This window comes from Hypanus sabinus, chromosome 13 (genome assembly GCF_030144855.1).
Source record: "Hypanus sabinus isolate sHypSab1 chromosome 13, sHypSab1.hap1, whole genome shotgun sequence".
In the NCBI taxonomy this organism is placed as follows: Eukaryota; Metazoa; Chordata; class Chondrichthyes; order Myliobatiformes; family Dasyatidae; genus Hypanus; species Hypanus sabinus.
Genome location: NC_082718.1, coordinates 6,524,170 through 6,537,261, shown reverse-complemented (window position 1 = coordinate 6,537,261; position 13,092 = coordinate 6,524,170). Strand labels below are relative to the sequence as shown.

Here is a 13,092-nt window from a genome sequence, read left to right as displayed (position 1 = left end):
CACGTAATCTTACCTCCAAAATTGGCATCAAAATTCCTGTTTGGGTCGACTCCAATACAATTGGTCCCAGAATACCTTGACCTGGTTTTACGCCACAAACGGTTCTGTTAAAAAATAATTTACATCAATGGAACCTGCCTCTAAAATAGAAATCTTTCCACCATTTCTAATACCTAATATCTAATCCTCAAAAATTCATTAGCATTTTACAGATTTTCCCCCAATCACTTCTCAGGGCCAAGGCTATTGTCTGATTCAATTACTTTCTCCTGATCCATTTTGTCTTCTAGTACCAGTATCCCACTCTATAGGCTGTGTATCTCACCTTGGTTAGTAAAACGACAGTCTTACCCTTCAATTCTGCTGTTTTGCCTGGTAACTTATTCCACTAATTTTTGTAATAGTTTTGGTTGACAAAGTTGTGATTTGTTTCCATTTTTACTCTTCATTTCCCAATTTCAACTCACTTTCCCCCAGCTTTTTAAACCTTAGTAGTCCACATCATTGTTGATCTGTTAACAGAAGATGATCTGGGCAACACTGGCCCGTGACTGCTCAAAATTGGAGGAGGTAGCTTTGGATAGTGCTGAGAATTTCAGGTCCATGCATTGGAAGTCCAACAACAAAATGGGAAGAGTGCACAACCAACTAACTCCGCCTTCCCCGGTCCTCACATCCCATCTGTGAAAAAGTCTACAGTTCCTCAGGAGGCCAGAATTACTGGGTCAACCACATTCCGTCCCTAACATTCCATTTATCTGGGAAGTCTGGGAATGGGAGCCTTGCCGTAACTGGGTTTGGAGATGCCCAAGGCACGAAGAGGGTTCAGTAACTGAAGCAGAGTCTGAAACAGAGAATACTGAGGAAGTGAACGTAGCTGAATTTCATGGGATTGGAAGTTCTGTAATGCATTGCATGCAAGACTACAGCAATCCGATTCAGCCCGAGATGGCAAGCAAGCAGGGAGAAGCAGGGTAACAACAACTAACAAAGCTGTAAAATTATTGCTTCCAAAGAGTTTGTATTTTAACACTGGGAGATAAACATTATCTATATTTCCCTGCAATGGGTATTTACATTATTTTACATATTTTTAAATTACAAATTTCTAGCATCTGCCATAGACTTTTTTTGTGTTCATTGTACAGTACTTACATTAGTGTGGGTAAAACGGTAACCATCAGGGTTTGTAACAACCTCCAGGTAGAGGTCCATTGTGTTGAGGAGAGAAGTCAAAGTGGCATCACTGCCATAATCATTGGCAACCTTGATAAATGCAAACAAACAAAAAACACTATTATTGAGTGCTGGGATATTTCCACACCCATGGTTCTCTCTAAATTCACCCCATTCCTCCTGTCATGTACTATTTTTCCTGACGAAGGGTCTCGGCCCGAAACGTCGACAGTGCTTCTCCTATAGATGCTGGCTGGCCTGCTGTGTTCCACCAGCATTTTGTGTGCATTGGTTGCACTATTTTTCCTGCAGGCTTTCTTCTTTTGCCATTCCTAATCTTTGTATGACAACTTACAGTGCGACAGAAAGGAGGTTATTCAACTGTGAAGGTAAATCACACCAAATCCTCTTCCTGCCCTCAGTTATGTTAGGGCATATTCTGGAGTTAGGTTACAGAGCAAAATATTAACTTCAGCAATCAATCTTTAGACCTGAACATGGATTGTAGATTAAATTTAAAATGCAACCCTGGACAATGTTCCTTGGAACTGTAGACACCAATTAATTGAAAACCAGACAATGCTGAATAACTTCCATTTTGTGTGTCTGGAGTCTGGGTGTGAAAATTGTATGTAATTCAAAAGAAGCACTGTAGGTAAGTTGTAACTACAGAATCTTTAGCATATAAAATGCCATCTAATATTGGGCTAAACATGCCTCTTCTGCCAAGAGTGTTTAATTTTGTTAAATAAGTCCTTCTTATCCACTAGATTCAGTGTCCCTCCAGGTGATTGGTTCACATTACGACAACGTGGTTTCCACACAGGCATTTTCCAGGCATTTGCACTGCCCACCACACCTTCTATTAAGATGACCCTCAAAACTGTCAATTAGGAATGTGACCAGTTTGAGAATCAGGTTAGGCAAGTGCATTATGTTAGTTGGGGTTCCCGGTGCATTTTGATGGGATTATGGTGATGTCAAACAAGAATTCATGCTGGTGTGCAGCCAGATATGGACCCAATAGCAGTGAGATGAACGAGATGCAAATATCTGGCACTGCCATGTCAGGGCGCCTCAATTATATACACAAGTGATGGCATTTAGAGCCCAGAGTCCTGCTTTCTCTATTTTACTTCTATCCCCTACTTGACTCGTTTTGTTGGGTATTTACGCTGTACAGAAGTAAAACAACAACACAGTATAATCTTGTGAGAACTGTCAAACAGAGGCCTTAGTGTTATTCATCTACACCATACCTTATTGGCAAACCAGAGGCCGGTAGCTGGAGAAATCCATTCGCGGGCATGGATTCCACAATTCATCCAAATAGCTGGCCGGTTAGTCCCACCAGTGCTGAACTGTGCAAAGAGAGATGAGTGACATCATCACAAAGATTTGGCTAATGGTGGATATCACCTTTAAAATAGAGTCAGTAAATTTTACTACAGTATATCTGACCATTTGACTAGAGCAAGGCACGACTGAAACGAGTGAATAATCTGCTGGAGATCTCCAGTACCATGGCCTGTAGAAAAAATGAGGAGCAACCAGTTGGTGAAGTGTATATGGGTTTTCAATTCAGTTTTGATAAGATAGCGAAGGTGAAGGCGAAGGTGTTATGGGAGAATTATTTTGTGCATTTCGGCCTTCCCAGTAAGATCAGTAAGGTTTGAGCATGTGGAGTTGGGAGTAAAATGCTAATTGAGAATTGGTTGTCAGAAAGTGAGAGTGGGAATAAACAGATCCTTCTCATGTGGCAAGTTGTGAAGACTTGCGTACTTCAGGGTTCGGTGCGCGGGCTCTAGTTATTCATAGAACAATAAGACCATAAAACACATGAATTAGGCCATTTGGCCCATTGAGTCTGCTCTGCCAGTTGATCATGGCTGATTTAATTTCCTGTTCAACCCCATTCTCCTGTCTTGTCCTCATCACTAATCAAAAACCTATCCACCTCCACTTTAAATATAAACAAAGACTTGGCCTTCACAGCCATCATGGTAACAAAGTCCATAGATTCACCACCCTCTGGCCAAAGAAATTCCTTCTCGTCTCTGTTATGAGGTTGTGCCCTCTGATCGTAGACTCTCTCACTGTTGGAAACATCCTCTCCACATCCACCCTATATAGACCTTTCAATATAGAACACAGAACAGAACAGTATAGCCTTTTGACCCTTGATACTGTGCCGTCCTCTGAACCTACTCTAAGACCATCCAACCCTCCTTCTTGCATATCCATCCATCTTCTTTCATCAAAGTGCCTATATAAAAGTCACTTAAATCTGCGCAATGTATCTGCACCTTCTACCAACCTTGGCAGCAGCTTTCACACATTCACCATACTCTGTGTAGAAAACCCCACATTTGACATGCACTGCCACACTTACCTCCAATCATATTAAAAGTATGTCCTCTCAGATTAGCCATTGCCAATCTGGGAAAAGGGTGCTGGACGTCCACTCTAGCTATGTCTCCTATCATCATATAGACTTCTATCAAGTCTTGACTCGTCCTCCTTCACTCTGAAGAGAAAAGCCCTAGCCTCCTCAACTTTACATATAGGAAATGTTCTCTAATCCAGGTAGATCTCCTTTGAGCCTTTCACATCCTTCCTATAATGAGTGACCAGAACTGAACACAATTCTCCAAATGTGGTCTAACCAGGGTTTTCTAGAACGGCAACATTACCTCACAGCTCCAGAACTCAGCCCCTAATGAACACACCAAATACCTCCTTATCCATCCCACCACCTTGTTCATGATCTATGTCAATGACTTGACTGAGGGAACCAAATGTTGTATATCCAGATCTGCTGATGATATCAAACAGGAAGACGCTGTGAGAAGTGGGGGGGGGGGGGGAACAATGCAAAACTGCTTTAAGGGGAGTTGGGCAAGAACACGGGAGATGCAATATGTGGGAAATGACACACTTTGCAGCACAGAAAGAAATTCTGAGCATTGTTTTAATGGCAGGAGATTGGTTACTATTGGTGTTGGAAGACATCCAGGCATCGTTGTTCACAAGTCACTGAAATTAAGCATGCAAGTGCAGCAAGCAGTTAGATAGGCAAACAGTATTGAACACAGATGTAAAGATTCTATTGCAAATATATATTGGCCTTCGTGAGATTCACTTGGAATATTGGGTATTGTTGCATAATTATCCACTCAACTACTTGCCGCAGAGGGAGTTCAGTGATGATTTACTAGATTGGTTCCAAAGATGGCAGATCCACTCTACTACGAATGAGTGAATAGACTCAGCATCTATTCATTGGAGTCACAAAAAGCAGAGGCAGGGAGGATGTTTCTCCTCTTGAGGGAGTCCACAAAGGTCCCAATCTCAGAGCAGGAGGGATGCAATTTAAAACCAAGGTTAAGATCCATTTCCTCCTGCAGGGAACAGTGAACTTTTAGAATTCTCCAGTCACTGAGTTTGTTTAAACCAGAGATTTACGTCTATTAGAGGAATCCGGGGATGTGGAGACAGTGCAGGAAAAGGGTGTAAAAGCAGATTAGCTATGATTTTCTTGAATGGTAGAACAGCACCAAAGGACTAAATGGTCTCTTCCTGCTCCTATTTCTTGTGTTATTTTGTCATTTTTACAAAAAAAGAAATATCAAGCCGGTGATTGAGCCCAGTATGGTACTGGCATACATTGAAAATGGTGGGGTGTTCAACTGTAGAGTACCAGTTGGAATGTAATTAAATAATTCACGCTGAAATGAAAAGTAAATTCAGGAAGTTTATACCAATAGGTTACCATGTAACAGTGCACATTAAGTTGTTACATTACGTATTACATTACACTGTCTGTGAAATGTTGATGAGTACACATCATTTCCAATATCTTTTCACTTTAGAAGAATAGAAACATAGAAAACCTACAGCACAATACAGGCCCTTCAGCCTACAAAGTTGTGCTGAACATGTCCCAACCTTAGAAATTACAGGCTTACCCATAGCCCTCTATTTTTCTAAGCTCCATGTACCTATCCAAAAGTCTCTTAAAAGGCCCTATTGTATCCGCCTCCACCACAGTCGCTGTCAGTCCATTCCATGCACTCACCACTCTCTGCATTTTTAAAAAAGCAACTTACCCCTGACATCCTCTGTACCTACTCCCCAGCACCTTAAACCTGTCTCCTTTGTGGCAACCATTTCAGCCCTGGGAAAAAACCTCTGACTATCTACACGATCAATGCCTCTCATCATCTTGTACACCTCTATCTGGTCACCTCTCATCCTCCGTCGCTCCAAGGAGAAAAGGCCGAGTTCACTCAACCTATTCTCATAAGGCATGCTCCCCAATCCAGGCAACATCCTTGTAAATCTCTTCTGCACCCTTTCTATGGCTTCCACATCCTTCCTGTAGTGATGTGACCTGAACTGAGCACAGTGCTCCAAGTGGGGTCTGACCAGGGTCCTATATAGCTACAACGTTACCTCTCGGCTCTTAAACTCAATCCCACAATTGAAGAAGGCCAACACACTATACGCCTTCTTAACCACAGAGTCAACCTGCACAGCTGCTTTGAATGTCCTATGTACTCGGATCTCAAGATCCCTCTGATCATCCACATTGCCAAGAGTCTTACCATTAATACTATATTCTGCCATCATATTTGACCTACCAAAATGAAGTTGAAAATGCCTCGCTGAAATCCCCAGAATAACTGAACTGCATCAAAACTTCTTGCAACATCACAAGCCTGGCTATTTAGTATTTTGGAATGAATAAATAAACTCAGTATTCCTCTGAGCTAATTTTTAGGTCCGATATCAAGATCTAAAATGAACCCAAATCAGGGACAATGGTCTCTGCAATCTTTAGTCAACCTACCTTCGGAGGTGCAACCTACACTTGGAGGTCCAGTATTCTGTAACTCATTGATTTATCTATATGCGTCGCTGTTGACTCACAACGACCCTATGGATAGTGTAGTTGTCCATAGAGTTTTTGTGACAGGATACGGAAGTAGATTGCCAGGCCTTTCTTCTGCACAGATACTGCTGCTGCCCAAGTTGGGATCTGGCTGTGGTAAACTCAGGGCCATCGATCTCAATATCCAGTGCCGATTCTACTACCCCACTGGCCGGCAATTCTAGTAACTGTAGAATTTACTAAAACTTAAGCAAAAGAGACCTAGTTCAAATCCCAATAAAGCAGATACTTAGAACATTATGTTTCTAAGGTATTTTTCATGGGATACTGAATAAACTTCTTGATCCAAAACCAGACGAAGTGATTTCAATGTACCTTCAAGGCCTTTTTAGACTTTGTTGCATCTGATTTATACCCTCGATAAGAGCCCAATTTAAGGTCCAGTTCCTTCTCTTCAGTCTGTCAGTGGCATCAGACAGCTCAGAGGGTATATTCTAGTGTTATTGTTATTCCTATCCATCCCTTGTGGCATATTGGGTGGCAACCTTGATTTGAATTCCTACGAGGTTGCTCTTTAGAGCAATTTGTCATTGAACCTGCTAGGGGACCAGTTATATTGGACTAGGTATTATGTATTGAACCGGAATTGATTAGGGAGCTTAAGGTTAAAAAAAAATTCTTCGGAACCAGTGATCACAATCAAATTGAGTTCCACTTAAAATTTGATAGGGTGAAAGTAAAGTCTGACGTAGCAGTATTTCAGTGCAGTTAAGGAAATTAGCCAATATAAGACCATGAGACCATAAATTACGGTAGTATGAGAGAGGAGTTGGCCAAAGTAAATTGGAAGGAGCTGCTGGCAGGGATGTCAGCAGAGCAGCAATTGTGTGCGTTTCTGGGAAAATTAAGGAAGACACAGGATAGATGTATTCCAAAAACAAAGAAATACACAAATGGCAAAATAGTACAACCGTAGCTGGCAAAGGAGGTCAAAGCTAATGTAAAAGCAAAAGAGAGGGCATTAAAAAAAGCAAAAATTAGCAGTAAGATAGATGATTGGGAAGCTTTTAAAAACCTATAGAGAGCAAGTAAGAGAATTGTTAGGATGGAAAAGATTAAATATGGAAGCAAGCTAGAAAACAATATCAAAGTGGGTAATGAAAGTTTTTTAAGTATGTAAAAAATAAAAAAGAAATGAGAGTGGATTGAGGACCGCAAGAAAATGAGGCCGAAGAAATAATAAAAGGGTCAAAGATTTGGCAGATGAACTAAATGAGTATCTTGCATCAGTCTTCACTGTGGAAGGCACTAACTGTGAGCCAGATCTTGTAGTGTGTGAAGGAAGAGAAGTGGGTGCAGTTACTATTAGAAGGGAGAAGGTGCTCAAAAAGCTGAAAGACCTAAGAGTACCAAAGTCCCCTGGACAAGACAAACTGCACCCTAAGGTTCTGAAAGAGGTAGCAGTAGAGATTGTGGTGGCATTAGTAATGATCTTTCAAAAATCATTGGACTCTGGCATGGTGCCAGAGGACTGGAAAATTGTAAATGTCTCTCCACTCTTAAAGAAAAGAGGGAGGCAGAAGAAAGGAAATTATAGACCAGTTTGCCTGACCTCAGTGGTTGGGAAGATGTCGGAGTCTATTGTTAAGGATGAGGTGATGGAGAACTTGGAGTCACAGGACAAAATAGAACAAAGTCAGCACAGTTTCTTTAAGGGAAAATTCTGCCTGAGAAACCTGTTGGAATTCATTGAGGAGATTACAAGTAGGATAGATAAAGAGGGTGCAGTGGATGTTGTATATTTGGACTTTCAGAAGGTCTTTGACAAGGTGCCACACATGAGGCTGCTTACCAAGTTAAGAGCCCATGGTATTACAGGAAAGTTACTAGCATGGTTAGAGCATTGACTGATTGGTAGGAGGCAGTGAGTGGAAATAAAAGGATCCTTCACTGGTTGGCTGCCAATGACCAGTGGTGTTCTGCAGGGATTGGTGTTAGGACTGGGTTTTTTTTTGTGCCGTATATCAATGATTTAGAGGATGGAATAGATGACTCTGTTGCCAAGTTTGCAGGTTTTAAGAAGATTGGTGGAGGAGCACAAGAACATAAAACATAAGAAATAAGAGCAGGAGTCAGCCATCTGGCCTGTCCAGCCTGCTCTGCCATTCAATAAGACCATGGCTGATCTGACCATGGACTCATCTCCACCTACCTGCCTTTTCCCCATAACTCTTAATTCCCCTACTACACAAAATCTATTTAACCTTGTCTTAAATACATTTACTGAGGTAGCCTCCACTGCTTCATTGGGCAGAGAATTCCACAGATTCACCTCTCTTTGAGAAAATCAATTCCTCCTCATCTCCATCCTAAATTTACTCCCCCAAATCTTGAGGCTATATTGTGTAGTTCTAATCTCAACTACCAATGGAAACAACTTTCCTGCCTCTATCTTATCTATCCCTTTCATAATTTTATATGTTTCTATTAGATCTCCTCTCACTCTTCTGAATTCCAGCGAGTACAGTCCCAGGTGACTCAATCTCTCTTCATAGTCTAACCTTCTCATCTCTGGAATCAATCTCCTGTACCTCCTCTGCACCACCTCCAAAGCCAGTATATCCCTCCTCAAGTGAGGAGACCAGAACTGCACACAGTACTCCAGGTGCGGCCTCACCAGTACCCTGTACAATTGTAGCATAACCTCCCTGCTCTTAAATCCAATCCTTCTAGCAGTGAAGGTCAACATTCCATTTACCTTTTTGATTGCCTTCTGCACCTGCAAACCCACCTTTTGTGATTCATGCATAAGCACCCCCAAGTCCTTCTGCACGCCAGTATGTGCAATCTTTTACCATTTAAATAATCATCTACTCATCTTAATGTCACTAGTGAACTTAGATACACTACACTCAGTCCCCTCTTCCAGATCGTTAATGTGTTTCACAAACAGTTGTGAGCCCAGCACCAACCCCTCTGGCACACTGCTCACCACCAATTGCCAATCAGAGTAATGCCCATGTATCGCAACTCTCTGCTTCCTATTAGTTAACCCATCCTCGATCCATGCAGGTAGCATTGAGGAAACAGGTAGGATGCAAAAGGACTTGGGCAGATTAGGAGAATGGGCAAGAGAGTGGCAAATGAAATACAACGTTGGAAAATGCATGGTCATGCACTCTAGTAATAAATGTGAAATAAATGTGCAGACTATTTTCTAAACAGAGGAAATCCAGAACTCTGAGATGCAAAGGGACTTGGGAATCCTTGTGCAGATCAACCTAAAGGTTAACTTGCAGGTTGATTCAGTGGTGAGAAAGACAAATGCAATGTTAGCATTCATTTCAAAAGGTCTTGAATACAAGAGCAGGGATGTGATGGTGAGGCTTTAAAAGACATTGGAGAAGCCTCGCCTTGAGTATTGTGAATAGTTTTGGGCTCCTTATCTTAGAAAAGATGTGCTGGCATTGGAAACAGTTCAGAGGAGGTTCGCAGGGATGATTCTGGGAATGAGTTTAGGAGACGATGGCACCTAACGACAACTCCTTTGCTTGCATCCTCAGAAACAGTTCTATTTCTATGTTTAATATCTCTATTTTTCCCTTTCAGGGTTCTTTTGGAGACCTTGACCTGGAATTACACGCTGAATTTGGTTCTTTGGGGGAATTGGACCCGCTCTCGGGGTCTAACGACTGGCCACTATTCGATATACCAAGGATGCGGCCTAGAAGATTAGCTCGCCTTTGGAGTTCCAGGATTTCGTGGCTCTGGAGGTGGGCCTACTCGAGGTCAGTGCCTCTGCAGGAATCTGGTGCGCCATGGGAGTTGGAAGGTCATAAGCAGCGAGCTGGCTGCTGGCTGTGTGCCCAGAGAGCCGAGTTCTTTGGGCACAGAGCTTGGAAAGAGCGACGCAACAGACTTTTAACATCATAAATCAGCAAGTTGTTTGTTATGTCTCCCCACTCGCTGTGAAATGGAGACACCTCTTTTTCCCTAATTAGGTATGTCGAATTACCGGGTGTTTTCAGGGATGGTTGCGAAGAAAAAGAATTTCAGGATGTATATTGTATACATTTCCCTGACATTAAATGTACCTTTGAAATCTTTGAAAGGATTATCATACGAGGAATGTTTGATGGCTCTGCGTCTGTACTTGCTGGAATTTAGAAGGATGAGGGGGGATCTGATTGAAATCTTTTGAATGTTGAAAGGCCAACACCATGTAGATGTAGAGAGGATGTTTCCATGATGGGGGAGTCTAGGACAAGAGGGCACAGCCTCAGGATAGAAGAGTGTCCATTTAAACAGAGATGTGGAAAAATTTCTTTAGCCAGAGGGTGGTGAATTTGTGGGATTTGTTGCCACGGGCAGCTGTGGAGGCCAGGTCATTGGACGTACTTAAGGCAGAGCTTGATAGGCTCTTGATTGGATATGGCATCAGAGATTATAGGGAAAAAGTCGGGAAGTGGGGCTGAGGAGAGGAAAAAAGGATCATCCATGATTGAAGGGCAGAACAGACATGATGGGCCAAATGGCCTAATTCTGCCCTTATGACTTATGGTCTTTTCCAAGTTACTAGCTCGATCCTCAACCCAGCATGGATGGAAAGCATTCGGGGAGCCAGCCCGTCTTAAACCCAGGACCACTACCTCGAAATCCGGTGCTGATGCCACTACACCACTTACACTACAGTGTCTTTGCGTTAATTCCTGCAACAACTTTATGCTGCATTTAATGGTACTTGTCTGTCAGGCGTTGTAGGAGTTCTGCTGAAATTTCACAAGCTTCGGTATTAAATCAGAACAAGTTTATACCCACCCTGAGGACATAGATCGGCCGGTTTTCAAAGGTGGTACCAATCTGTATTTTGCTGACCAGACCTGAGTTTGAAGCCACAAATTTGTCCATCCAATCATAGATCTGGGAAAGAGAAGACAGACATAAGTCAATTTGCTTTGTGTTTGACCAGTGAGAAGATCTTATGTTGCTCCCTGGACTACATCATCACAAAGAATCAGTGCATCTCTGAAATCAGCCTCAGGAACTTTGGAAATGGCTCTTCGTGGTGGGTTAGAGCTCAGTTCCAGTTCCTGTCTTATGAATTGCAGACTTGACAGCTAGATGGCGTTCAGAGTAAACCTAAAATCTGCCCTCAGCCAGGGGCTGCACATTGGATCTCTAGCAGAATTTGCCACATTAAGATCAAATTTATAATGTCAGAGTGCGTGGTCAAAGGATAGACAATGAGTATCAAACAACTGACTGACTAATTGAGTGGAGACTGAAGGTTGGGGTCAGTGATGACCATCACACAGGCAAAACTGCTATCAATGTCATCAATTTGGGTAATTATGCTCGGGTGCATGATATTTCTATCCCAGTCAAGAGTGACAACATAAACGGGAAATTCTGCAGATGCTGGAGATCCAGAGAAACAAACACAAAATGCTGGAGGAACTCAGCAACTTGGGCAGTATCTATGGAAACCATTGCTACAACACCATCAAGAATGCCAACCGTGCTATTCCACACCCTCACTTTGGGAAGTCTGATCACCCGGCTGAACTTCTACTCCCTGAGGAAAGGCAGAGACTGAAGACTGCAGCACCAGTGGTGAGGACGAAGAAGGCTTGGACAAGGGAAGCACAGGAGAACCTACAGAACTGCTTTGAATCAGTGGACTGGACTGTATTCAGGGATTCTTTGAACCTGGATGAGTATGCTGCAGTTGTTACTGACTTCATTAAAACCTGTGTGGATGAGTGTGTGCCCACAAAGACTTACTGTACATCCCCAAACCAAAAGCCATGAATGAACCAGGAGGTATGTTGTCTGCTGAAGGCCAGATCTGTGACATTCAAGTCTGGCAACCTAGGCCAGTACCAGAAAACCAGGTATGACTTGCAAAGGGCTATTTCAAGAGCGAAGAGACAATTTCAATCGAGGATGGAGGCAACATCGGATGTACGACAACTCTGGCAGGGTCTGCAAGACATTACTTCCTACAAAGCAAAACCCAATAGCATGAATGGCAGCAATGCTTCAACACCAGATGAACTCAAAGCCTTCCTTTTTATAATTTTTTTAATTGAATTTTCAAATAGGTTACAGAAAGAAAAAAAAAATTATCAACCCTTCCCCCCCTCCCCTTACCATGTCCCAAGAGAAGAAGAAAGAAAGAATGCCTGGATATCGGAAGATCCCCACATGCTCCATGGAGTTCATAATAGTTTTAATATATATATTTATTTCTTTCCCCAGATAACCAATAATTTTATCTTCTGAGCACCTATATACTTAATCCTATCTTTTGTAAATAAGGGCGCCAAATTTTCAGAAATATTTCATATTTGTCTCTTAAATTATAAGTAATTTTTTCAAATGGAATGCAGCTAAAAATTTCATTCTTCCAACAATCTATACTTAAGTATGAATCCGATTTCCAAGTAACTGCAATAGCCTTTTTGGTTACTGCCAATGCAATTTTTATGAATTCTTTCTGATATTTATTCAACTTGGATTTTGATTTTATCCCTTCAATATCACCTAGTAAAAATAATGTTGGATTATGTGGAAGTTGTATTCCAATAATTTGATCCAGTAAAACTCTTAAATTTGTCCAAAAAGGTTGAATTTTAAAACAAGACCAAGTAGAGTGTAAAAAAGTACCAATTTCTTGATTACATCAGAAGCATTGATCAGATAAATTTGGGTTTAATTTATTTATCTTTTGTGGTGTAATATATAACTGATGTAAAAAATTACATTGCACTAGTCTTAGCCAGACATTTGTTGTATTTGTCATACTGTCAAGACATAGTCTTGACCAATTTGTTTCTTCAATTTTAATATTCAAATATTTCCCATTTTTGTCTTGACTTATGAATTCCTTGTTTAATTGCCTGCTTTTGAATCAAACTATACATACAAGAAATATTTTTTTTAATTTTTCCTTTTTGAATTAAAATTTCTATTTCATTAGGTTTCGGCAATAACATTGTTTGACCCAATGTATCTCTTAA

The 13,092-nt window shown here is 41.5% G+C and overlaps 1 protein-coding gene across 1 annotated transcript in view; it reads right to left on the bottom strand.

Annotated features, from left to right (window-relative positions):
* The window catches only part of LOC132403610 (carboxypeptidase A1-like), a 38,901-nt gene that overhangs the window by 10,076 nt on the left and 15,733 nt on the right, over positions 1 to 13,092 (bottom strand). The window contains exons 5-8 of the mRNA XM_059987058.1: positions 10,889 to 10,990; positions 2,436 to 2,537; positions 1,156 to 1,266; positions 14 to 104 (exon numbers count right to left, since the gene is read on the bottom strand). Coding sequence (XP_059843041.1) covers positions 14 to 104; positions 1,156 to 1,266; positions 2,436 to 2,537; positions 10,889 to 10,990 — 406 coding nt within the window. The remainder of the gene's footprint in view (positions 1 to 13; positions 105 to 1,155; positions 1,267 to 2,435; positions 2,538 to 10,888; positions 10,991 to 13,092) is intronic.